The following is a 27,947-nucleotide window of genomic DNA, read 5'->3' on the forward strand; positions in this document are numbered from 1 at the left end:
TACTCCATACTTTAAATTTTAAACTTGTTACCTGAAAGCAGTGACAGTTTGGGGGCAAAGATGGAATTAGGAAAGTTGGGAAGTCAAGAAAAAGTTGACACAAGTTTAAAAAATGAGTTCGTTTTAGGAATGTTTTGTTATCCAGGAATTAACCTGAATGCCAGCCACTTCTTAGCAGCACTAAATAAATTAAAATAAATGTGAAAACAAGTCTACCAGTTCCTCCACATGTCGCTGTCACTGGGTAACTGTTAGCACCTACGTTAGTCACTCTTTCGACAGACCATGAAATTGTTCCAGCTTTTAAAATGTGTGAGAGAATTACAGCAGGTGCTGGCACATCATAAATGAAAACTTAACCTTCAGGCTGGTACAGTAATGACATTGTTACTGTTTGCGTTCTTGAAAACACATGGCTTGTCAAGTTGCAATAAAATTATTTTGTGCTTTTAATAAAACTCAGTGGAGTCTTTGGACTGCCCACGAGAAGTTTGAGACTTACAAGTGTAAGAAAATACGTTAGTCATTGATACTCTATGTATAAGTACGGTTGTTGTTGTTACTGAGTTTGTGTCCCTCAATAGGTGTTGGATTACTTAAGGAAGAAACTTGGTGCAGAAGGTGCTTACACATCTGCTGTTGGAGAAATCAAATACTGAACAATCTATGATCCAAAAAAACCATAATGACTTACCTGAATAACCTCTCAGAATAATAATACTCGTAAAAACAGGATACAAAGTAATATTTTAATTTCACAGCAAAACAAACATTTGGCACTTTTGCGTAAAAAGAAATAGCAGAATAGAGAGATTCATCTTCAGTCCATGGATATTTTTCTTTTTATTTAAACCTGAAATCCAGTGAACTGCTCTGCAGCTTCTTATCTAATAACTGTTCTCTAGAAGGAGTACTTAATTTTCAGTTTCATACAAGATTCCTTTTACAGAGAAAACTGTATTCAATCTTACCGCCTTATGACAACTGTCCAATTTCTGTCCTCCCTTTTCCATAAATTACACCAGGCTGCAAAATGAAAACATCACAACTGTATGTGAGGTTCTGTTAAAAGTTCAGATGAAATTAACTAAGTCATTTTCAGTTGTAAGAAACCTGCATTTTGTTCTTACTAACAATCTAATTTAATTACTTAATTACTGATTTAATTGCTGTATAAAAGCTGCCTGGGCTTTTGTGTCACATTTAGACCTATATGAAAATCTTCTAATATGGCATTAGGGAATTAGAATTATCCTGGTACTTAGTGAAAAGAACATATCCTGTTCTGTAACCAGAAATGCATGCATTGACTGATTATACCTGCTTTCCTAATAGTAGAACTGAAATATTTTCTTCGTTTCTAATTTGCCTTACTATACAGGAATGACAGCATACAATACAATGGGATTATTAACCTATCGTTACTACTTTTTCTCCTTTCTCATATTTTACAAAAGTGAGTCATACATTCTGCTTTCAAACTGTATTTTGAGGTCTCTCTTGGTGTCACTTTCGGTTTTATATCCAGCATCACCTTTTGTGCTAGTGCCATGGAGTTTTAATATATTCCAGTGACACCCCTGTGAGAAAGCAAGGTAATGCTATTTTCAGTTGTATAAGCAGAGAACAGGAGCACAGAAGAGGAAGAGCAGCTTTCCCATACCTAACCCTCATCATTTAGGCTCCCTATAGACAGTTAGGTGATATATCACCCACCTGGCTTAGCCTGGATCACATTAAAGCCTGTGGTAGGCAGTGTACTGAACTCAGATCTCCCAAGTCTTGTGTTAGTAGTACTGTGATTACTGGAACATATTTTCTTTCTGAAATAAACAAATATATTATCCTGAAGTATAGGGGTTTGGCTACCGCTCGTTCGTGGGGATTGGCAGGAAACATGAACTTTAGGATTTTTGTATCGCTATTTTTAAGCTTTTGCTATTTCTCTTATGAAATAATTGAGACTGTCATCCTTCATCTTGGGTTTCATGGTTCCTGTACTGATTGCTTTTCACAGATACTACACTCTCAGGGGAAATTGGCACCAAGAAAAAGGTTAAAAGACTGTTAAGTTTCCAGAGATATTTCCATGCATCCCGGTTGCTGCGTGGAATTGTACCACAAGCCTCTCTGTACCTACTGGATGAGGACTACCTTGGGCAGGCAAGGGTAAGATGTGTCTCCAGATCTCCATTTCTTTTAATGATGTTCCAGGGAGTGTCAGTTTTCTTTGAGTGCTCAGATAAAGGAGTGTATGGCTGTATGGCTTAAATGACCCACGTTACTTACCCGCCTCACAGCAGACTGACTGCCCATTCCTCTTTTATGGTTATAGCTTTAAAGGCTTAGTCTCAAAGCAAAACGAAAATGTCTAAATCTATTCATCATTTTTTAGATTCTGTCAACTGAAATTATAATCTGGATTTATTAAAGGATGAAGGATCCCTGGCTGAGCTACTGATTTAACTAAGTGCAGCCTCGATACAGGATTTACCTCATCCGCTTGAAAAAAGACAGCTGTCTCTCAGCTGGTATGGAACAGCTCTTAGGCAATCCACAACAGCTCTCCATAATGGCAAAGGCTGGGAAACAGGGAGCATTCACTGCAAGGAACTTCATTAAAATAAAAATATAATTCTCTTACTTTACATCTCTTATACTTGCTTTGAATTATATTTTCTAACAGAACTTGCACAACTACTGGTGTTTGGATTATATGCCCTTTTTAATCTCTGCAAGAGAAGATTTTGTGCTAGGTGTTAGAAAGTAATTAAGAATCCAGAACTTGCTTGAATAGAGACTAAGAGTGAACACATATTTCTTTCACACATGTGCCATTGTAGGTCAAACAGTTAGTCCAGGCTCAGTCTCTTGACTGAACTGATGTAAAAACACTGTATATGGAGGTGAGGATGGATTTTTCCACGTGGCTGAGCGGCCTTCACAGAAGCACTGTATCTGAGTTTATAAGCTATTCCTCTGTATTGGTTTGTTTAGCAAAATGTAATCCATATTGACCGTGAGAACTATGACTGTGCTTTATTGTGATAAAAACCTGAGAGAATTTGTACTGAATTGATTTGGGGACATGAAAGAACAATCAAAAAACTTGCGCAGTAAAAGGGAATAATTTCATAATGTGTTGTTTTATGTTATTCCATGTTTTGAGCTCCATTTGAAGGTATTTTTAATGCCAAGGTCAAAACCTTATCAGTTAAAAGTACAAGTGATATTTTATTCAGTATAGCTAAACTTGGTTCCTGATGTCTGATACTTCAAAGACCTCTCTATTGCTTTCCCAAACAAAACTTTAAAGCTGCAGCAAGCAATCTCATGATTGATTAATGTGGAATGATAATTTACATCCGTTGTACAGTTTGCCATACCAGTCATTTGCCTTTCTATATTTGTTTCTTTCTAGCATATGCTATCTAAAGTGGGAATGTGGGATTTTGACATATTCTTGTTTGACCGCTTGACAAATGGTAAGTAATTAAACAGAAAGGTTTTCTTTTTTTAATTATGTCTCATATATGACTAACCTAAAAATCCCTAATTAATTTATTGCTAAACTTTTCCAGTTAAGATTACAGAATATAAATGGGACACAATTAACTCCTCTTAGAATCATATCCTCGAACATTTCCAGTCTTTCCACAGAATGTTCCCAACTATACTATGTTTAAATCATAGGGTTTTTATTAATTTAATCTCATACATTTGTCATGGTCACCTTTTGCTTTTTTATTGTGATGTGCTTATTAGTTTCACTGAGGTGTTTCAATTTCTTTTATCTGGGAAATTCCAAGGTACTTTAAACATTCCTTATTAGATCCATAGGTCACGAAATCCAGACTTCCGTAATGAGTCCATTTCTGTCAAGATGAGGAGTTCTTTTAACCAAAGATACCCTTGTTTCTGTTCAGCAGTAAAAAAAAAAGGAAAAGTCATTAAGTTAGTAAAAATCTGTGAAACTTTTTGTCTGTAACACCACACACATGCCAGTGTCTAGGCAGTACCTCTTGATCTGAACTGCTGAGGAAGGTCATGATCGCAGCTTTATCCTTTCTGTGTTGCTTTTAGGAATAAGAAATTCCTCATTCCTCACCTCCAATCTAATTAGGTTTGGCTGGGGCAGAAGGTGTAGAAAAAGGTTGGTTTAGAGGTTAATTCAGCTGAATGGCTGGCAGCGAAGAGTGGAAAGGATGGCAAATGGCAAGGGGAGCAAAAGCGTAATTCTTCTAAATTACTTTTCTGCACCCTTGCTCTGTAGCCAAGGACAAATAAGTTTCCATGTCCTCTCTGTACATATATTTATTTTCTTTCCGGAATTACATTAGATCAGAAAAGTCCCCCTTCAGACATTGTTTATAGGTTGTATGGGTTGGTTCATTTGGGGTTTTTTTTTCTACTTTTCTGGGAACATCACTGATGAATTATGCAGTGCAAACTTATTAAAACACTGTGTGTATGTATATTTGATCTTATAATACTAGGTAGGCTCAATTTTGCCAGTGTTGCCAATATCGAATTCGTATTAAGGCCAGCATAACATTACAGTGAAGTTGAGACTGTAAATGCTGCAATTCTTCTTTTCCTGACTCTGTCATCGTTGTGAGATGCAATTGTAGCTGAGCTAGGTGTATGGGTTAATTACATGTTTATACAGCCACATGCAAAATAAAAAAATAAATTACAAACTGTTGATTTCTCGATAATTAATTAATTAGTACACTATAGCAAGCTGAAATGGCAGAAAAGCCATTCTTCTATAATTTCTGGAAGTAGACCTGGATTATGAAGATGAGGTGATTCTCAAATAAACATATCAAGATATTTCCAGTTGAATCCATGTCAATTTGCCCTTCAGGTCATGTTGACATAGTGAATATGACTTTGTCACATCTAGACACAAGAATGGCATACCATCAAGTCTTGATTGTATATGGGAGTAGTTTATATAAGCTACTTTTGAGTATATGAGTACCACCTAAGCTCATATGGTAGGAGCTGACTAATAGCTAGGAAACTACCAAGATTTTTAGCCTTGTTTGGTTTCTAACTCTATGTATTATGGAATCTAAGAGTTGTTCCTTTCTGCTTTTAGGAAACAGTCTTGTAACACTGCTTTGTCACCTCTTCAATGTGCATGGACTTATTCACCATTTCCAGTTAGATATGGTTACGTTACACAGGTTTTTAGGTAAGTGCTCACCTCAAAGCCATCTTTAAATGCAGCGTACAGCTTAAGTAGAGCACCAAAAAAGTCAGTGGCTTGGTCTGCATATCTGTGTAAAATCATGATGTTGTTGCAAATATTTCAGTAAACCATTTCTGTGATGCATATTCGCACACAATGTACAGGCACTTAGGTACTCGATTCAATAGCTGTTAAGGCAATGGAGGGACTTCAGAAGGTTCCTCATCGGGCTGAAGCATCCCAGTATCACAATTGCACTGGTAATTTAAAGAAAAAAAAAGTGTGCCATGCAGAGATGTGGCAGCCCAAATAGGTCCACACAGACAGACATTGCAGAACCTATTTGTACACAATACAGTTGTGGTGCAGCGTCATTATTTTAGTGACTAATAGACCGCTGAGACCCAGGGCAGTTACAAGCTTATGTGCAAAATTTAACAAATTATATCAAGCTGTCTGCACTGAATAGTGTTGATGAAAGCCCCTGCTGCTGTTACTGCCAGCAGGAATATTAGCCCCATGCTGTCAGTGAACCAAAAGAAGAAATTGGCCAAAATCAATTACTTTTTGCATCATGTTTTGAGTGCAGCTGAATGCTGGTTTGTTAGGCTGTCAGATGGAGTTTCAGAGTCAGGGTCTCTTCTTTAAGACTGCATAATTCTCGCTTCTGGAAAGCATTCCTCTGGTGTGGAGATAGATGAAATCTCCCTGCCATTTCTGACTCCTGTGGCCGCCACAAAGTGGACACTCAGATAATTAGAGCTCATGGTATTCAGCATTTAAAGGATTACACACTGTAATGTCAAACACTAGTGGAGCTGGAAACAACCTGAAGGCCGGGGCTTTCTTTGGTGTTACCCATGCTGGAGACTAGTGACATGGGCGATTTGCCCGTTACCTTTCTGTTTGGTTAATTTGATAATGTCTAGGAGAGTGCTTTGGGCAAGATCGTGTGCAGCTTCCAGTGTTCACATGGTATTGCCCTGAGCCCACCTACAGTGCAGGCACTGCTGCAAGGAGCAGATGAGTGTGAAGCACACACCTCGATGGTTTTGTGTGCAAGTGAAAACTGAGCATTAAAAGGTGGTTGCGCAGTCTTCCAGCTGGACCAGTTCCAGTACCGCACACTAAAACAAGGGGGACTGGTATTTTAAAATGGACACATAGACGCGACTAAAATTATCACAGAAGATTTTTGCTCCTGAGTATCTCAGTGCTTTATCTTTTGATTCTCTGTCTGGAGGACTTACAGATGTCTTTGACCATTGCTAGTCACTCAAATATTAAATGATGCCAGGATATCAGGGCCTCACCCCCTGCTACTGCAAAATAGGTGGTACTGCCTTAATGACATATTACTCCCCTATGACAGCAGCGTAAATAATTATACTCTGTTGCGGATAAATTTGCCTCTTTTCCTTATTTATTTTACTCCTGAATGAGAGCCTTCACTAAGGCAAGAAAGGGTTGATTTATGAACTAGACTCAGTATATCCCTTTGGGACTCACAAATCCTTTCATGCATTTTTTCTCTAAAGGTATCCCAATAAGAGTACCAGTCTAAGTAAGCTACAGGTATTTGAAGAAACTCCTTAGGTAGCTGACTGTAAAACCTCAAATTGTATTTTAAATCCAGCTCCCACTTGTGGCCATGGCATTCAGAGACAAAAGGATCTTTGTTTTCTGTTTTGGTTCCCAGTTATGGTTCAAGAAGATTACCATAGCCAAAACCCGTACCACAACGCTGTCCACGCTGCTGATGTCACACAAGCTATGCACTGCTATCTGAGGGAGCCCAAGGTAATGACAACCCTTCACATTGATGTTTCTTTCAGATCATCTTTTTTCCTGGGTTTGGGAAAAAAAAAAAAAAAAAAAAGAAAAAGTAGGTGGCAGAAAATGATAGCGTACTTGAAGTCAACAACAAGGCAGTGGCAGAATCAAGTACAGACACTTCACACAAGCTATGGGAGTCACTCTCTCAGCACACGGGTGACATATCAAAGTGCTGCCCTATGAGCATTGGCAAGTGTTACCATGACCATGTGTAGCAGCCATCTGCCAGCAGCTGCAGTCCTCTTGGCGAAGCCAGTGCATGCCTATGCCTCTGTCCCTTCAGGGCATGAGCACCTCTCATTAATATTTCAGAAGACCAAACTGGGCACTGCAACACCAGTAAAGGGGGAAATGGTCCCATCGACAGGGTGTGTTGCAAAGGTTTGCCCTGCATGAGCGAGCGGCAGCTCCTTGAGCGCTGCAACCACCCCTTGCAACCAGAGGGTGGGATGTTGCTGTATGGGTTGCTGGAGGCACTGTCATCCTGTAATGCTGAACCACAGCATAAGAATACAACTAATCTTTCCTGGCCTGGCTTAAACAAAAGGCAGTTCTGCTAGAATTAACATATTCGTAGATCAGGATATAGTAATGGTGAGTGAGGACAGGAGCAGGCCCCGGCTTTCCTGTATTACCACCTCCTGAAGTGCAGAGGACACCCAGCATCTGAATCTGTACCATACTGCTCTTCATTTCTCATCTCAGGATGCTTCTTTCAGCTTGTAGACCTGTACAGACTATCAGGCTTGTAATAACTACCTCACTTTCAGAAACAGAAAACGCAAAGACTTTCAAATTATTTTTTTTTTCCAATGATAACAAAATTTGTTTCTGAATGATAACTTGTATAGAATAAAAAAATCTGGGCAAGTTTTCAAATTTGCATGTCTGAAGTAAGAAAGGTAATTTATCTTCTCTAATAAAATACCTATATTTGAAGGGAGATATCTAACAACCAAGTTTGAAATTTCAAAAGTTCATAAACTGCATTTTACAGCACAGGGCTGTCCTAGAAAAATGAATCCTGATATATTGCTGATATTACTAAATACTGTGTGAAGCAGAACTCTTATCATGTATGCCAACCTGCTAGTACACTTATTTACTTTTTTAAACTGAATATTTTAGAGTAAGCTCAAGCACATTTAGAACAACAATCCTTATATTGTCATGAGTGATAAAGAGATAAGAAATACAAGCTATAATAAAATATGAGTATATAGTCTGATATCTTTATAGATGTTTGTTCAATAGGCATCTTGAAAACGTTGCTCACAAAATTGATTTTGTATTTGATGTTTGTGTACCAGTGCCTACAAAACTGAGCGGTGCTGTGATGTCAGCTGGTTTTTTTATTTGCCAAAAGAAAAAAAGTGCTTACTGTTCCTGTTCTTGTTGTGATTAACACGTGTGATTTAGCTTGCCAACTTCCTCACCCCGTCGGACGTCATGCTTGGACTGCTAGCTGCTGCGGCTCATGATGTGGATCACCCAGGGGTCAACCAGCCCTTTCTGATCAAAACTAAACACCACCTTGCCAGTCTGTACCAGGTAAAACTGCTCATCAAGTTGATAATATGTAAAATGGTGTCAAGGAGAGCAATTTGCAGTGAACTTTAGTGCCAAAATCTAGCAATGGGGATATTGATCAAATTAACCTGCACTTTAGAGTCTGGACAATTTCAGCTAAGCTGCTCACTGGGTGTCTCTTCTTACAGTAAAGCTGATACACAAGAAAGACAGTGAAAATGTCAGATTTTGTTGAGGACATTTAAGCCAAAACAATTGCCTGGGTTATTTCTGCTGTAGATCATCTGGGGTAAGGAACTCTGGGTAGGAGATTTAAAATCACAGCGAGACAGTTTATACTTCATCTTCCTTCAGTGAGCAAGTAAGCAGCAGGCATGTTCTAAATTGGCATTGCATTAAAATAAAGTTTTGCTTCATGTGGCTCTAGTAAAATTAAGTACTTAATGAATACTGCAATTAAAAAAAAATAGAAGATGGAGGAAAACAAAGAAAAAATTGTAGATATTTACACAAATGTGCTTAGAGATATAAAGAAAGAACTTAAAAACAGCCACTGTAGGTCACGCCATAGGGTGTCTAGACTAGTATCCTGTTTCTAAGAGCAGCCAGTAAAAGATCGCAGAGTGAAACATAAGCTTGGGATAAGTATAGAGTTGTCCTTCACCTGGTGTACATCCTCCCATCTCTGGCAAGCAGTAGTATTATAGAAGACTTTCTGAAATAAAATTGCAAAACCTCTTGTTCAGTAATGATCAATGAGCCCATCCTGCCCTGATTTTTGTGGTCCTTTTTGAATGTATTTGTAGTTTTGGCCTGTGCCAGTCACTGTAGCTCTGGATTTTATCTACAAGGGTTCCACGTGTATAGTTTTTGCATGCTTGTATACATTATTATGTATGCGCTTCTCTATTCTTTACATTATACTTACACATACGCACCAGAGCAATGCCATAAATCATTTTGGTTGCACTAACCGTAATTTGTGGCTAGTAAATGGAGATGGTATTGATTCCTAGCCTTTGGGAGAGTCAACTTCAGCCTTTCTAGGAAGGTGTCAGAAACAGAATATCCCAAATTAAAAATTAATCTGACTGAAGACTCACTCATAGATATGTACCTTCCTACATATACTTAGCAAATGGAGAGCTTGCAGTGATGTGCTTTCTACTTGAAAAAAGATTCTCTCTTGTTTTCCCTTACTCAAGCAACGTTTGGGTTTTTCCCGTAAGAAGTGGATTGTGTAAGGGTGCAGCTGTCCTGCCCTGAGATACGGGAACGGGGCACAGTGATGCTCAGACACTTAAAACTTTGTGAGTGGCCTCGTCACAAGCTGATGCAGCTTATTAAGTCATACTCATACATGTCTGGTGCTTTTTGCTCCAGTCTTTTCTAAATGTCAGGCCAACTGAGTGGGGATGGAGAAAAGCCAGGGGACTTAAGGGAGGTTATGGTCAGGATCCTTTGGAGTGGGTAGAGTCATTCCACAAAAACCCTGGTCCTGTGAAAAGGTATAAACAACTCCTTCTCAAATTAATAGTGGCAAACAGTAATATATAATTAGTTTGAAAATTCAGGCTAATCTGAAAGAAATCTAGCTAAAGTAAAATATTAGTATCTCAGAGAGGTGGTTTTCTGCTCATCTAACTGGGCTTGAATATACTTTCAAATGTTGGTTAGAAAAGGCAGCGGCAATACAGAAAATGCAATCTTTCAACGGCAAATGTGATTTTTAAGTGTCTTGTTTAGAGACATTCACTGGCAAGTTTGACTTACATTATTTTATCTGAAATTGATCCCAGATTGTTTTCAAAGATTTTAGTAGTATACAGTACATGAATGCAAATAAAAATAACAATGCTGGAAAAATGTTTTGCTGAAAACATTTTAGTCAAAAATTTAGGTTCAGTAAGTAGTCTTTAAAAAAATAAAATATTTTTCTCAAGTTTAGTGCAGGAAACTGAAACAAAGAAGTTCTAGGGTTTTTGGTTTTTCAGTAGCAGAGCCACAGAACTGCTGGGCCTTATCAGAAAAATGATCAAATGAAAGTAACTTTTAACATAGCTGGCAGTCAGCTGTCACTGAGACAGAAGTAACTGAGACTAAGGGTTATCTGTTTATGGCATCTCTTTGCTCTTGATTGTTTGGAAATTGAAATTAGAACTTTACATACGAATTATCTGGAAAGGGCTTTCCAAACAAGGTCATTCAGTATTTGACAGAGATTGAAAGTGTTTGACAGCTTCAGAAGGAGAATCGTGTTTCAAGAAGATCAAATGTCATCACCAAGGAGTTCAGAACTTTAGATATTTATTTTCAAATTAAATCCATATTTTATGATGCAAAGAATTTTTTTTAATGTATAGTGTAATTTCCACAAGAGTCTACTACACGTGAGGCACCATAATCTTCTACAAAAGTAAAAGGGCCTCATTCCAGTCTCTGGCATTACAAGGACAAGGTGACAGTAGGGACTTGACAGTCACTTAAGTCTCCTGTGAGGAGGAGCACAACAGCATTCCTTGTGGGGTGATGCAGACTTCACTTCTAACATCCATTGGCCAGTAAAACTAAAAACAAAAGTTTCATTCTTGCTAGATAATCATTAGGTCACCGTAGTCTTAAAAGGCACAATTAACTCAAATTCTGGTTGACACATTTGACTTATCCAACTTTATTTCTGCTGCTTTTGACTGAAAGCACCGTACGTTTCAAGGTTGCTCAGCTTGGTACAATCTTAACTTGTAGTTATCCAAAAGACCACATCAAAACTAACACCAGAAAAAGTCATAATGCCCATAATGCTTTTTTTTTTTTAAAAAAAAAAAAGAAGCTGGATTTTACTGAGAATGAATTATGAATTTCCTAAGAAAACAAATAGCGTTGATATAAATAAAATTATATTTTATAACTTCAGTAATAGAGACTTGAGATCTGTCTTTGTCTGGCTTTTAAATGAAGGGTAACAGTTTAGAAGTCTGGAATGATCACATATAACATCTATAGCACAAGTTTCAAAAACCTATGAAAGAACACTTTACAACTTTAATATAGATGTATATAAAGTAGAATTAGAAAAATATGTTTTGGGCAGCTCTACTGTGCACTCTTTCTTAGAAGTACCATTTCTAATTAAAGTGTTGTTTTCAGGTATTTAATATTGTGTAGTTAAACCAACTGCTCAATGACTAAAAGTAGATGACTGGGTTGAAAGAAATTTAGATCACCTTCTGTACTGAATTAAAATTGAAGTTTTCTCTGCACCTAGTCAAGAGCAAGTCTTCCTCTCTTCAAGTTATTATTTTTGTCCAAATGCATATGTCAAGTGGGTGGTTTAAGTGGCTCAGGGGAAGTCCCAGATTGGAGATTTTCTGATAGTCTAAGCAAAAAAATACTTGCATTTCCTCACAGAGCTGGAGTCTGTGTCAGAGCAATCCGCTAATTTTAGGCAGTAGATTTGACAGAGGCCTCCTAGCATGCAGCCTGTAAAGCAAACCTGTGCTACGCAGGTTTAAAAAATAAAACCAAAAGTTATAGGAAGCAGGCTCTCTGGAGATCAGAGCTGAGAACCCCAGCCTGCAAGCCAGCACATGGGCTCTCCCCCACCAGTCCAGGCAATCAGATAGCTCGTGGCAATTAGTCTTAATAAGGGAGTAGAGTGTTCCGAAGTGGAATAGCTGACTCTACTAATTGTTGGCAGCAGCTTCAGGGGTTCTGGCTGCTTGAATTTAACAGGCAAGTCATATGACTTCATGCTCAGTTGTCGCTTGTTAACCTGACCTTTTCCCTCCTCCGTGTACTCTGAGTGTGGGAAACTAGACCGTGCAGCAGCTTTGGTTTAAGTTCTCCTTATAGCAGCAGGCAAAGAGCAGAAACTTAGAGAAGTGGAATTACTCTGGGATGGATACCCGAGTTTGCTTTTTCCTTCGAGTAACTATTAGTTGGATGCAAGAAAGTTCGTGGATACCTACATGCTCAGCCCTGTTCTGGCTGTTCTTCAGTGTGGGCAAAGAGCAACTGCATCCATGGAGTGTAATTCCCCGGTTGAGGAAGGTGCTGCTGAAGCAGCTCATCCCAGCAAGTAACGCTGTCATGCCAGAAGGGATGTGGGGGCATGGAGTGCTCCGGGGGGGATCTCTTCAGTCAGGATGTTTCAAGAGTGCAGTCATAGAATCATTTCGTTTGGAAAAGACCTTTAAGATCAAGTCCAACCATTAACCTGGCACTTCCAAGTCCACCTCTAAACTAGGTCCCTAAGAACAGAGCAGGGCTGCAGCAACTGTGCACACAGGCACCGTCTTAAATGAGTGTGAGCGTGCCAAAAGCCAAAGGTGACAGTCAGGCAGGATTTGTGTAATTTACCTTAGGATAGGAAGATGGCAGCCTGTGGACTTGGGGTGGCTGTTGGGACCAGGATTCAGCTCTGAGATGAGGGAGGTGAAAAAAGGAAAAAAAAAAAAAAAATGTCCTATTACATTCCCTTATTTTTCTTGGTCAGAGTGCAGAGCTGCAAAAGTCCATCCTGAGGTATTTAGGCAAAAGGAGAAGGGGGGTATTTAAGTTGGCTCATGAAGAGAATTGCTGTCTCAAGTACTTTTGAGATTGCATAGCTGATCCTGAGTTCTAAGTCTGTCAACTCTTCCAAGAAAAAGGACTTAGTCTTTGCATGGTTGGAAAGTTTTGAGGTTGGTTTTGGTTTGGTTTGGTTTGTTTTCTACAAGTATCAGTGATTTCTATTAGAGGGAAGGGAAAAGGGAGGAAAAAAAAAACACAACAAAAAACAACAACAACAATTCACATAATTATCAGCAATTGTGTGAATTCAAAAGCAACAGAACATATTGCAGAAGATACTGTAATGGGAAATAAATCAAATTTGCACTCTCACCTTTGCACTAACTTTGAGCACAAAATTTCAAGAAAAATACTGACAAGATGATCAAAATGCAAATTGGATTTTGGTTACTGGCAATGTTTAGTGTTTCAGGTCATTAGATATGACGGGATTACAAAGGAGGATAAGGAAGCCTTAAGGAGAAAATACTATTCAGCCCCTTTTGGAGAAGTGTGCCTGACGTCCAGCAGGAAAGGCAGCACCGATGCAGCTGCACCTTGAGCTGTGGGGCTGTGCAGAGGGAGCCAAAGGTCAACAGTGGCCAGGGAGAGGGACTCTGACTCTAGTTTCCCAGTTGGCAGCGATGGGGTAGAGTCCTTGCTCTGCTCTGCCGCCTAGTTGTGTTTGGGGCTTTTTTTAATCTGGTGCTCATTTATGGCAAAAGCTATAAACTGCCCAAAACAGGGGTCAAATGCCAGAACTCCTCGGAGTGTCCCTATGGCTATGTGACAGTTGTCTCATTCAGATTGTGCATGTTGTTGTGGATAACTGAGGGCTGTGCCATTCTCTGGAGGGCTGCTCTGCTGAGCTGCTTCTCTGCAGCAAGCAGAGGTTTTTGTGAACTACAAGAACTGTGTTGGAGGTTTCCGAACAAGTGAGATTTCTGAGTTCTTCAGTGGTAGAAAGTAGTTTGTGAACTAAAAGAGTGATGATGGGCAAATGCATTGTGTGTTAGGATAGTAATATGAAGTCACTGGACACAAGATACGCCATTTGTTGTAGTTCACAGACAACCGATAAAGCTGGATTTCTGTTCCCCAGGAATTTTTTCTGACCTAACTTTGGTTCTGCTTAGTTGAAAGCAAACAAACCAAAAGGACTCAAAATTTTTTGCAGACTAAGTTGCTGAAGCCTGCAGATGCTCCGTGACACTGATACTCCTTCGCTTTCACCGAGCAGCTGCAGGCAGCTTCCAGCTCCCCAACTCCAATGGAAATTTGGCAGTTTAGTTTTCTTTTTCTTGTCAGCTCTGCATTTAAACTGTAGAAGCTGAGAAGTCAACCTGAGATCAGTAGGAGGTAAAAATATGATTTTGCACTCATGCTTTAATTTATTTGTTAATAAATCTGTTAGAATGCAAGCTACCTCCCACTCAGATGAGATTAGCTCCTCTGTTCACAGCAGGACTCACACTGTAGAACAACAGGACTCTAGGGCTGACCTTAGCTGGGAAACTTAGAAGCACACGGCCCTTAATTCTAGAAATCCAAACCAATTCCTCAGATCCAAAAGGTGGCGAGAAAGCACACATTTCAGGCTCATTTTGCAGCACTTCCAACTAGCTCAAAGCATCATTTAATACGGCAAATGTGTATCTGTACAGTGGATGCCTGCTTAATCCTTGAATTTATTCCTTTTATTTCTCCCTAGAATGTTTCAGTGCTAGAAAATCATCACTGGCGATCTACGATAGGCATGCTTCGAGAGTCACGGCTCCTCGCCCATCTGCCCAAGGAGGTGACGTAAGTATCTGCTGGAGGAAATGCATCCCTCAAACTAGGCCATGGGTTCCTTCACTCCTCATAAAATGATGCTGAGAAAGGCCCAGGCTTCAGAGTAGGCTGACCTTCCTGCGCTCTCTTGGTGCCTGTATGAAATGACCAGACAAAGTTATACAGCAGAAGTATTTTCTAAGACTTTGCTACTTCTGCAGCACAGGAATGGCCACTGCCAGCACCAGGATCACTGGGAGTCCCAGCAGGAATGGACCTTTTCAGATCCATTGCTGGCATTTTTCATTTTACATAACACCAACCAAATACGGAAAGATTTAGTGATTAAAAAACATGAACTAGAAAAATGAAGGAGTTGGTGGAGTAGCATCAAGAGTGCTTGTGTCTTCCACACCTGCCTGAGAAGGTGTGGTTTAGTCTTCACTGTCTTTTTGGGTAAAGAAAAAAAAAAACAACAAACAGCAACAGGAGCACCTTGGCAAAGTTGATGCTGCCTTTTTACCTGATGGTTTTGTGCAGTGTTACTTCCATCAAGGAATGGAGGTTGAGCAAATGAACAGTCTGTAATACTAAATTTTAGTTAGAGGTGACCTTATGAAGAATATAAACAAATTACCTGGAAGTACTAAGCTTCAAATGACTTCAGTCCTTTACAGCTTCAAATGCAACTTTAAAGTTGTTCTATTGAGCACCCAGCTCTGAGCAGTTGAAGTAAGATGTGAGCATTTCTCTAGATGCATCAGTGCTGTTGTTTTGGGAGATTTTTACCTTTTTAGCACTTTTCAGAAGCTTTAAGAGCATCTATGCCAACAAGCATTTTTCTTCTACGTTTTCTATTCCTCATGAACCCATTTAGGCAGGTAGAACAGTTGTACCTTGCAAACCCCAGCAGAGACTGACCAAACAGACCGGACTGGATCCATAAAGCCAGAGGAAGCTTTGTGCTAGCTATGATCCATAGCAGGTTGTTTTGAGCTATTAATGTTCAACAGTTCCATGATTGAAGGGGTTTATTTTCCTTAATTGCAGACAAGACATTGAGCAGCAGTTGGGCTCCCTGATCTTGGCAACAGACATCAACAGACAGAACGAGTTTCTGATCCGTCTGAAATCTCACCTTGACAATCAGGATTTGAGGCTGGAGGATGCACAAGACAGACATTTTATGCTTCAGGTAACTTGAAAAAATGTTTTTTCATGTCTGGTTTTTATTCGTTTTTCAAAAAGTCACAGTATTTCTTAGTATATGTTAGAATAGCATATGATAGCGTGTCTGGACATCAGCGCCTCCTTACCTACCACCATAAACACTTTCCTTCAGCCGCCTGGCATGTCAGGCAAGCGTAAGGTGCCTCCAGTATTTCCTTATGTAATTTCCTTGAGTTAAAAAGCTGTGAATGCAACAGATACAGGCAAGTCTCAAATGCTGAGAAAATAAGATAAGCTATTAATTATTTTATTTCCAGACCACTGCTTGTCTTGCCAGGTGATGCTTCAATTATATTTTCTCTTCTGGCAAATGTCACTTCACCCGTGTTATTTCCCGCACCGTGCGGGATAGTGCCCTTGTCAGTGTTCTTTCCAAGACAGCCTGACATTGGGTGCCCGAGTCCCATTCCTGTGATGGATGTTCAGAAACTGCCTCTGCGGAGACAGCTGTTGCCATGGCAGCAGGTGCTTCTTTGTTGGATCTGCCCAGCTGAGGAAGAAACCGTGCTTCATTTTAAAACCAAATAGACTCAAACTGGTTCTTCCACCTAAGCTGCAGTTGTTAACAGGCTCTTCAGAATAAACCTCTACCTATTAAAGCTTTATTGTGATTAAAGTAGCTCAATATGTACATGCTTCTCTGGAGAAATGACATCTATTTTGCTCTTAAATACATAATGGAGTTTAAGTAATTGTCATCATTAATAAAACAAACATCTTCATGTTATCACTTTGTCGAGGTTATGGGAAAGGTGGAAGTTGCAAGGAAAGAAGTGCTGTTTTGTTAATTCTTCCCCCTCCAATAGTGTGGGAAATGTAGTAACCTGTGCGTCTGCCCTCCATCAAACACAGTCTTCTGTCAGATTCCTGCATGGACCATGCAGGGCAGGGTAATGGGTTTATCATATTTCTGGACAGATCAGGCAAGAAGGTTGTGCAAATGCCAAAAGCACAGGAATTACAGATTTCAACTATGGCAAAAAGTTTATTATGTGGTTTCTTAAAGATAGGAGCTAGGGCACAGACATGGCGAGATTTACTTACCTGGTGGATTAGCTGTGGAAGAAGAACAAAAAAAAATGAAGAAATCATGATTGATCAGGATAAGTTAAAGAATGTTTGAAAAGTCCTTGTAATGGACAGTAACATTAAGACTAATCAATTTAATCCAGAGAGAAAAGTGACTTGGAGACTTCCCTCCTCCAGTCCATCAGTCTGACTTTATACAGGAAATATTTCTGTTTTCCTCCCGGGTGCCAGAATGATTTCTGACCCGTGTCAGGCTAACTGACTCTGTTCAATCTGTGAAGAAACGAGGCACATGACATCTTGTTCCAAGGCAGTAAGGCAGATAGGCCACTATATCATTTACTTTTCTGAAGCAGTTACTTGATTTTAAAAACATCTTGCCCTCCTGTACTCATTCCCCTGCAAAACACTTAAAAGTACTAGTTAACTAAGTGAAACCAAGCCGGGGCAACGTGGAGAGCCCTGTGCTTAGCTTTGTAAACAGAAATCTGCAGACATTAAGATGAAGTGTAGCTGAAGAGAGATGCGAGTTCACTCACTGAGACCACAGAGAAATGATGCCCAAATAGTCCTACACCAGTTTGGCTCTTCCTTGTCATCAGCCATGGATGCTGAGCCAGGCAGTCAGCAGGAGCCAGCCTGAGGCTTTTGTTGGCTTATTGCTTGCAAGGAGTATCCAAAAAGACTTTGCAGCCTTGGAATTTGGCCCTCCTCTTGTTCTCACTACGGTAACGCGGAGGGCTGAATGAAAGTTTTGTTTGCAGCTTAAATGAATGTTCTTTCCTCAAAAGGCATATTTGGGTGAGGCTGGCTCTCTAAAACGTGATCTTAACCCATCCCAACGTTGCTGGTGAGGCCTGCAGATTTGTTGCTGAAGCACTGCTAGACAGTAATTTCTTTTCTCACTGCTGCTTTTCTTCTTCCCTTTCAGATTGCACTCAAGTGTGCTGACATTTGCAACCCTTGCCGGCTCTGGGACCTGAGCAAACAGTGGAGTGAGCGGGTCTGCGAGGAGTTTTACCGACAAGGTCAGCCCCGTCATGTGCAGCCGGTCCCCTTTCACCTTGGCTTTCCAGGCTTTTTGTGTAGTGAGACAGAGGTAGTGTTCAGCCTGCGCGCTTTACCTTGAAATGTCCCTCAAAGACAAGCTGTTGAAGAGATGCTCTGTCTCATTTGAAAAGGAAGGGATAGAAGAGCTGCAAGTGGGTTTTTTTGCCCTCGCTGCTCCTGTAGCAGCGTCAGGCAGGAGGGAGGGTTCTGCTGTGCCTCAGCGCTTGAATTCAGCTGGAGAGCCCATGGCTGGATTCTTCTATGAGAACCCTCCAGTCACCATTAGCTCTTCTGAGCTGGAACAGTGCCAGCTCTACACTGCACCAAAATCCTACCGCCCTCCACTGTGTTTTATCTCACTTTTCACACTCCCACAACAACTCTGATGGGAGCCTTACCCTTGCTGTTTCCCAAATATGACACATTCTTCTGCCTACAAATGCAGAGAAAGGGTTCAAATGCAGTTCTCAGCACGCCAAGCTCTTCTAATACTGTTGAAAGGGCCAAAGTAGGCAATCCAAAGCTCAGCTTAGGACCTATTGCAAATGTTTTCAAACCCCTGCAGAGAGTGCAGTCAGGCAGGGTTTTTTAAACACAGTAATTACACCATTTGGCTCTATCTGCATAGGCAAGGTCGTGCTGTGCTACAACACAGGGTGCAGCAGAGTTTAATCACTGCTACATTCTTTGTTCGGAGCATCCCAAGAGCTGAAGGCAAGTGGTATAAACACTGGAAGAGCACACAAGGAAGCTCTCAATCCATTTAAAATTCTGCACTACAAAATTAAGCCACATTCGAGCTGGTACCTAGTACAGTTAGTCCATAGCATTAACAAATGAGGACAAATAGGTCAGCAGGTTAATTAATTCCCACCCACTGTCAGCTTAAGCTGGTGAAATGTTTTTGATGGTTTTGAAGCAACATAACCAACTTGTCAGATGCAGGTTTAGGTTAGATGTATAGTCAAGGCAGAATCAGTATTCAACACATGAGGACGGGGCCCCAGTTGAGTGATAGCTCACCTTTAGTGTACTGAGGGACTATGCTGAGACAGACAGTGCTCTCAGCTCTTACAAACGTAAGGTTTTTCCCCAAGACTCAAAAATTATTAATATAACATCTAAAATATACTTCTGAAAGGGGACACTGGAGCATATGAGACCAGTTAGAAGCGTAACAGGGAGAAAAAGAGAATTTCATGTGGGAGAATGTACAGACACTGGTCTGACTGTCACTGATGGCTGTATAGTCCTGGTAAGTGATAGAAAAAGATGATATTAACTGCCATGTATTTAGATACTATTATCACTTAAGAATGTTATTACAGACCTTTCTACTTTCTTACATATGGTTCTGAGGCTTGAACATATTTTTTGTCGCTAAGGTTAGCATTTGAAAACCATAGGTTTATGGTTTAATTTTTTACTATACATGAGGCCGATAAATAATATCAGAATTAGTGCCGTGTTTAATAGTCCTCCTGTAATGGATACAAAGTTTAAGAATGTTTGTACCAAGTGTTTCTAATGCCATTTTAATAAACTCAGATCTTCCAGTCATCTGGTGCAACTACACTACATCTGTTAGCAAATAAAATATACAACTCAGGTACGTTTCAGGGAGTACCTGCAGCTCCTAACATGACCCTTTCCTAGAAAAAACTTCAACTTGTTCTCAGATGAGCATTTTAAAAGTCAAAGAGGAATACAGGGTAAATAATACAACTTGATTTGTTTACATGAAACTGGAACTGGCAAGAAATGAGTTTCAAGAAATGAGTTTCAAGAAAATGGCTAATGTTTAAGCAACATTAATGATCAGTTTCTCTGGAGACATTTTAGAATTGCTTAGAAGCAATTCCCCAGCATGTGGGTTCTCAGCAACTAATTCATGCAGTTACTTTTATAACAACTTGAAACGTGAAAATTGACCATCATTTAAGTTCGTACTGTGCAAAGGAAAATCTTATTTTTGTGAATTAGATGACTTGTCAGAGATTAGAAACATGTTGATACATTTCAAGCCAGGAAGGTCAACCATTTTCCATCAGGGATACCTGTAGAGAGGACATCACTGGAGACAGACATTCGTTTTTTGATCAAAGATTTTGGGAGGGGATAGAGGGGAAGAAGAGAATAGGCAAATCACACATTTGAACACATAGTAAACTGTTATTTTGTCTCAGCTTTGCTGAATTGTTCCTTTTGGTTGTTTGTGAAGCTAAAAATAATTCCCTGGTATTTTCTAATATCTAATTAAAACTGAAAATATTCCCCTCACTTGCATTTAAGAAGCAATTGCAAGCTGCAGATAGAAGAAAAGCAAAGCTTAAAAATGCACAGAGTATTTTATATGGGGCTACAGAGCCTGAGTGACACAATAGCATTTAAGTCAAAACTGTCTATTAGTGGGGAAAAAAGCTTTTAAACAAAAGCAGTGGATTTAAAGCAAAATGTTTCTTTTTGGTTTGAAAACAACATTTTGTCTGATCTAGCAGGTCAGTCTTTCTTATGGGAATGTTTCTTCTAACCACCCCTCACTGCATCCTTATTAGCAAATCAAATATACGAAGTTTTATTGCCTGAGGGCAAGTGTGCAGCTTGGCGGGCACACAGCTTGTCTCCCTTCCCTCCAGTACTGTAGACAGGAAAGGGCCTGCACCTCATGCAGTGACCAGCACTGTACCCTGGCAGTGCCTCGGAGAAGGAGAACAATCACAAGGATGAATGCATTGCACTCACGGAGTGCTTGTTTAAAAAACAAACAAAACAAAAAGAAAACCACCACCTTCACACTGATTGCACGGGGACATGCAACCTCTCCAGCAGGACAGGGCGCTGCTGAGACTTCCTGACCTGGTTTTCTGCTGAATTCTTATATCCAGCTGGCCTGTGGCCCGCTGTGACCACTCCAGCATATGCATGATCATTGCTATTGATCTTCTTCAACTACATAAAACCATCTCCTAACTGTCTTACCTGTGTACAGAAGACTGTCTTGCATGACTATTTCCGCATCAGTTGTTTCCACTGACTGTTCATAAGCATCATCTCGATGCCAAATTTAGTCAATTCTGCAGCAGGATCAGTCTGAGGTGGCATCCGGAGTGAGCAGATCCTCCACTCAGGCTGTTCTTCAACAACTTGAAACAGACCCCAGGGCCAGTCACAGCAGGAACTGCCTGTAGGAGCCTTCAGGGCCATCCCAGATTTGCACCTGCAGACCTCTTGTTCCACTTAGTGAAATACGGTGCTGCGAAGATGACCAGGAGTTTGGTCAATCTCTTTGTTCCAGGTCTGTCTGCTGCCTTGTCTTTCCTGTGCAGATGATTCTGGGGACTTCCCAGACCACCCGGGGAGTTAGTGATTTAACTTCAGCGCAGAAGCACAGGCGTAGCCCTAATGCCAGCTACACCACAATTAGAAGACAAACTTAATTTCTGCCTTTTTCCACATTTATAACTTGAACTCCATAGCTCTTGACACATGAACCTGCGTTGCCCAAGCCCACGCCCTGGCCTTTATTAGTTTTTTTAGTGCAGACACATCTGCCAACTTGCCAGGTTCCATCACACTGCCCTTTAACAGCAATTTCCACAAGCAGACAGGAGCAACTCACACTACAGTGCTAATGGAGATGATGATACATTTCTGCTAAAATGTATATTCTGCAGTTTTCCCGTGGAAAACATTTGAACAGTGAGTAGATGAACTAGAATGTCTTAAAAGTTTTCATGTGAGAGAAGCTATTTTAAAAATTAAGGTGCTCAGAACATGGAAGTGCTCAGATTTAATATACATTCCAAAGTCACCTTTCCTTAGATTTTCTTTGTATGCATAATCAGTGTCCCTGATACCTAAAAGAAAAGAAAGAGTTCAAAAGATGAAGGTATTTAGACATTTAACGTGGTCGTCATTGGTGCAAGAGTCCATCTGCTCAGATCCACACAGTTGCAGTCACTGTAAGGGGCTGGCGTAGGTATGGAGAGAAGAATGAGAAGAATTAAGTGGCAGCAAATTATTTTATTTTCTTTTTTTTCAGGTGACCTGGAACAAAAATTTGAACTGGAAATAAGCCCCCTTTGTAATCAACAGAAGGATACAATACCAAGCATACAGATTGGTAAGTATGAGTTTCATTCTCTTCTCACCATGTTGATCTCAGTATGGCACAAAGAGAAACTTTTCTCTTTTCTACCCCCTCACCCCCCATTCTAGTTGGTTTAACAATAAGAATGATAGGGGTCATAAGAGTCACCATTCACATTCTAAATTAAAATGTTCAAAAAGAAAACCATCCAAGCCATACATTCAATAGAAAGACAGAGGAGTCATTGCATAGAGAAAAAAGGGGTAATTTTCATATCTGTGGAGAAAAATTGCAGCCAACACGTGTGATTACACACCAGTTACTTTCTAGTCTGAAATCTCATCAGGGAAGGATGCTGTCTCTTACAGGTTTTACTGTTAGGCATACAGACAGAGCCACATCTCGTCACGTACACTAGTGAAAAGCTGTGCATTTCAAAAGGAGTTGATGGCTGCTTGAGGCATTGCTGTTACTTCTCATCAGGGCTTTTGCCACTCAAATTGCTGCATTCTCTCAAGGCACGCTGGGGCAGTGCGCTCCTGGAATGAATTTGTTCCTCACCTGCTGTCCTTTGTGTGTTTCCGCAGGGTTCATGACGTACATCGTAGAGCCGCTCTTTGAGAGGTGGGCCCAGTTTACAGGCGATACTCCTCTATCTGAAAATATGCTAAACCATCTCAGGAGGAACAAGGCCAAGTGGAGGAGTTTGCTCCACAAGCAACACAGCAGTAGTAGGAGCAATGACCACTCAGGTCAAGTGACTGGCAGCCAAGAACAGACTTATAATGAAGAAGAGACTCCTTAGTGGCAGCTTTGCACTTTTCCTTATAGCACTGCTATCTCTGTCTCGATCACAGCAGCAAACAAAATCCCGGGGAGCGAGGAGCCTGTTGTCAAGACTGTGAAAAGGGGGGAAATGGCAAAGCAGAAGCTGTAAGGGTCCTCGCGAAGAAGCCCGCGGGTCTGCTGGGTTTCTTTCCGGATCTGCTTCACGCCCGTCTCCCCTCTCTTTGTTCTGCACATGCCTGACGCCATTTGTCACTTCTGGCCATGAACTGCCTGGACGCAGAGTCCCAGCCAGCAGTACTGAAGCTGGGCCGGTTTTGGCTGCCAGGGAGCAGGGGAGATTCCCGAGAGAACAGAGGAGAGAGAGGCACTCCTGGTTATATATCCATTTACCACGAGTCATACTGTGACATACGCGTATCAGCCCAGAGCGCCATACGCTTTCCAGGTGGGCAGCTGGGCTACACATTAAACCACCAGCATCTTCAGCATCCAGAGGACAGTGGCTGAGTGAGACAGCGCTCACAGAGGGCAGAGAGAGTCTGGTTATTTTAGTAACTAAAACAAAAACCTTTTTAACTTTTGTATTCTGTGCACTAAACAACAGATCTATAAACCCTGGACTGAAGTTACTCTCCGTATACACAACTCCAGTGTAACAAGGCGCATTTTGGTAATCGTTTTTATGCCACTTTGGATAAAAGATGGGTATCTTCTCATTGCAAGGAACAGTATTCCCTCGCAAATGAAAGGGAAGGTGTTGTACAGTCTAAACCTTTGAAACACGAACAGATCTATCTTTTGAGTACTGTTTCAAGTAACATGTTTATATTCATTTATGTACATTTTCTGTAAATACAAAGCGCTACTGATTCCCATGCCAAAATACTGGAGTACTGTGGGATTGCTACCTGTAAAAACATTGGCACTGTGAACAGAATACTGTTAGTTTTAATACAAGAGAAAGCATTTGTAAATATGGTATAGAGTTTATTAATATACACCATTGTTTGTGGATAAAAGCCTTAACTTCTAGCATCCTTCATCTTCTGATAGCTGCCAAAATCATACAGTCACAAAATACGATTCTGAACTGCCTTTCCACTATCCAAGGTGTTTCAAAGGTCATTAAGGAATTAAGTCTGACAGGATAACTTCTTGAAAACTTCAAGCACATTCCATGTGGGTCCGTGTTGTTAATCCATGGCACCTTGCACATTCAGTCTAGGCAAATGCTTCACAGAACCTGAAGTTTTAAGTTCAAAACCAAACCAAACCCACAGCAACACCACATAATTTGACAGTTCAACCTGATTACCATTTACTCAAGTGTGTGAATTTTTATTAAATAGCTTAGTGATCTACAAAGCTCGGCATTCTAATAGTTCTGGAGTCCAGTTGTTTTGTTGAGTGATGTTGCTGTGTAGCTGATTTCTTTCCCCCCACATTCCCTCCTTAGCCAGGATCAAAACACATTTGTATTTTTCTTTTCATTAGGAAAAAAATACTTCAATTGACTTTTAGATGTCTCACTCAATGAAGGAAAAAAAAAATGTGTTGTAGTCAGGCTATTAAGAAAAAACCTCTTTTCATAGTAGCTGAGGGATTTTCTATTGTCTCATGTTTGTGAAAGATACCTGGCCTCGTCTATGCCGTAAACAACTTCAGTTTGGATAGTCTTTATAAAACTTTACTTAAGTTCCCATCATTTCAATGAGATTGTATTCTCTGCCACTACTCTATTGCACCAGTGTGATTGTCCCCTTCTCCTCTGCCCCTAGAAAAATTAATTGGACTGAGGTAAAGTATAATGTTGTTGCAAACCCCCAGTACATCGAATGGGTATAGGTATTTTCCAAAAGAACTAGCAGATATGACCATATAATCATGTTTGGCTGTGAATACCTTGGAGAGGCCAACAAAGAGCTGTTTAAGTTGGTGTTTGAGAAAGAGAATATTTACTCATAAAAGCGCAAAGGGAGATATAGAATTTTTCTCAGTTACAGGGAATATCGACTCGATTAGCTAAAGTGTTCGTGTTCATATGGTGACTAATATGTTTAAAGGAAAATAAAAAGTAAAGGATGTGTTACTCTACTAATTCCTTGGACATGTATCTTCAGAGAAAAAGACTGAAACCCAGTGAAGTAGGAAGGTGGAAATCACTGTGAGAACATAAAGCATCCTGAGAATGGTGTTTTTCTTCTCTAGCATTTCCTAAGCTATAAGCAGCAAAAAACATTCTTCTTCCTCTTCTAAATGAGACTCGCATAGTAGCAGTACCATCACAAGCAAAGAGAGAGAGTTGTAGTAGAATAAAATTATTTCTAACTACAGACTGTAAATCTCTTTTTAACCACCCAATGGTGGAGGTGGGAGCCAAGAGAACCAAGAGAAGCAAGACCTGTTCTGTAACCAGAGCCTACAGAGTCCTTTACAAGTTTGCTCTTACCAAGTTAGAACTTCCCAGCCATGAAAAGCTGCTCTTAAAATGAACAGGTTGTGGGGTTTTTTGGTGCACTGAACATACCTGCTAGACTTCAGTCACCTTGTTTAATGAAACAATGCTTGATATAGGCTCAGGGTGGCTCCACAAATGCTTCTGTACCCAGAAGCCAAACCCTTTACACAAGTTCAGGTCGGGGCTGGTTTGCCTCAGGTGCTCTAGGCAAACGTTGGGGCCTGTAATGCAAAATGCTACCCTTTAATTTCCCATAGAAGAAGCCAAACTGCACCCAATACAGCCAACCCAACAGCACCACTGCTCAGTAATTGCAGTTAAGATACATATTTAGTATTGTCTAGAACATTTCTGCACTGGGGCTTCTCCTCATGATGCCAACAGAATACAAGATGCACAGAAAAACGTTACACAGATAATACAGATTTCTGCCATGTCAGACGTGTTAGCCACTTTACAGAAAGCCGTTGTAAGTGACTTTTCTTTCTTATTATGCCAGTGCGGCTAAAACATTCTGAAGCTTTAAAATTGACGATTTTAATACAAGGAAAGAAGGAGAAAGCTGCTAAAAGCGGGAGTTTAAATGCTTTTATGGCCCACAAATACAATTCATTTGACTAAACTCTAGTTTCTTTAAATGCAGATTTCATGCCATCAAAGAGGCAAGTTCTATGTAAATAACGACAATAACAATAATAATAAAAGAAAGTGGTGATAAGTGAAACTTTCAGGCTGGTTAAAATAATGCATACATACGCATTTTTCCTACTTACCTTTGGGTTTTTAAGGGTCAATGTTCCAGCCACCAGCTGAAACGGGGAAAAAGGGACTATTGAAAACGTGTACCTTTGAAAAACAGGAACAGAGAGAGGAGTGGCAGAAATTAAGTAGAGTCTATGGAGGAAAAGAAACCCCACATGATCAGCAGTTGTATCTAACCTAATCTACCACATGGGTCACTTATTTTTGTATAAACTATTGGTTTTCATTAAGAAAATCAAAGTCTCCTGAATGATCAGTAAGAAGGCTGCTACCACAGTAAATGAGCTAATCCTGTTTTTCACACTGCATAGCTATCTCACCAGCTTTTCCAATCTCTGGTTGAAATTTCTATTAAAAGTTTCCAAGAAAATAGAACACAAACCAGCCCTTCCAAATGGACTATCCTGGGAAAGGAGAAACACTCAAGTAGTCATAATGTTATTTTCAGGTACCAGTCAGGGTACCAGCCATGATTCATAGCCTTCTATTTTAAGTCACTCAGCTGAGTTGTCCATAATGTACTCCCATCTGCCTCCTGATGCCACTGCCACCATCCCCTCTCATGGCCCACAAAAAGAAGAAAAACAATACTTAAATTTGAATTAAGATCCAAAAAAAGCCACCTGAAAACACAAACAAAAACCCAAGGCAAGCTCATGCCATGAATATGTATGCAAATTACTTTGATTGGTGCAAATTACTATTCTATAGTTTGTTTCTATAATCCATTCAGTATTTTAGGTACATAAACTTTAAGTGCAGAGCATAAGTTTGACTTGGATGTAAAATATATTCTGCTTATCTTTGAATTCAAGATTGTATATGTCATGTTTATTGTAAAGCATTTTATATATACATATTCATATATCTTATACAACTCTATGGGCCAAACACTGGTCCCACCAACTTCACCGGGACCAAGAATCAGCCCCCATATGTGCGTATATATGCCATATGCATCATTCTGAAAGGAAGCACTAGGTTGTGTGAAAATGCTGTGACTGCTATGCAGTAATGCCAAGAGACTTAACTGTATCTTTTTTAACATACTGCTGTAAGTATTCATCATGTCAAAGAATGACAACTAATAAAAAAATTAAAAAATTAAAATGAAGTGTCCAAAGTTCTGTTGTCGAGCGAGTTCATTGAAAGCACATCCTTAGTTTGCAGAACACATTCTGCTTTGACAAGGCAGCAAAAGTCCTGCTGCATCCATCCTCCCACTGCCTCTCCTTCCAACCAACAACAGTCACTTTCCTAGGGGACTGTTTCCGAGAAGAACTTTTATCTAAATTTACCTTTAGCCTTCCTGTAGGAATTTAATTGGAGTTACCAGCAAGGAAAGTCTTTCCCTATATTTCTCCTAAGTATGTAGCAGAAGAATTTTCATACCCCAGGGAAAACATTTCTCTGTGTAAGTATTTAAAGAAGATGGAGTTGTCTTTTACTATTGTTTGAGTTCCAGTAACTGCTTCTCCTTAATATTATTGGTCAGTTCTAATCTCCATTTTCTCATTTCTCAGTTGCAGACCATGTTATGTTATGTGCAATATGACAAATGTTTGTGACGTTTAATTGAAAATATGGGAAGTATTGACATTCTAGACTGATAAGTATTTCTAAGTGAGAAATAGTTGTCACCACTGATG

General features: G+C 40.1%; 1 protein-coding gene across 5 annotated transcripts in view; it reads left to right on the forward strand.

The window, feature by feature from the left end:
* Window positions 1–27,421, forward strand: part of PDE7B (phosphodiesterase 7B) — a 190,065-nt gene extending 162,644 nt beyond the window's left edge. For all 5 annotated transcript variants that reach the window (XM_065057120.1, XM_021297125.2, XM_005509406.3 and 2 more), the window contains 10 exons: window positions 2,018–2,169; window positions 3,422–3,485; window positions 5,108–5,203; window positions 6,900–7,000; window positions 8,456–8,587; window positions 14,829–14,920; window positions 15,941–16,085; window positions 18,081–18,177; window positions 22,242–22,322; window positions 22,877–27,421. In XM_065057120.1, the coding sequence (XP_064913192.1) occupies window positions 2,018–2,169; window positions 3,422–3,485; window positions 5,108–5,203; window positions 6,900–7,000; window positions 8,456–8,587; window positions 14,829–14,920; window positions 15,941–16,085; window positions 18,081–18,177; window positions 22,242–22,322; window positions 22,877–23,094 (1,178 nt within the window). In that variant the 3' untranslated portion in view covers window positions 23,095–27,421. The remainder of the gene's footprint in view (window positions 1–2,017; window positions 2,170–3,421; window positions 3,486–5,107; window positions 5,204–6,899; window positions 7,001–8,455; window positions 8,588–14,828; window positions 14,921–15,940; window positions 16,086–18,080; window positions 18,178–22,241; window positions 22,323–22,876) is intronic.
* Window positions 27,422–27,947: the final 526 nt, after the last annotated feature.

Source organism: Columba livia, chromosome 3, assembly GCF_036013475.1.
Source record: "Columba livia isolate bColLiv1 breed racing homer chromosome 3, bColLiv1.pat.W.v2, whole genome shotgun sequence".
NCBI classification, from domain to species: Eukaryota; Metazoa; Chordata; class Aves; order Columbiformes; family Columbidae; genus Columba; species Columba livia.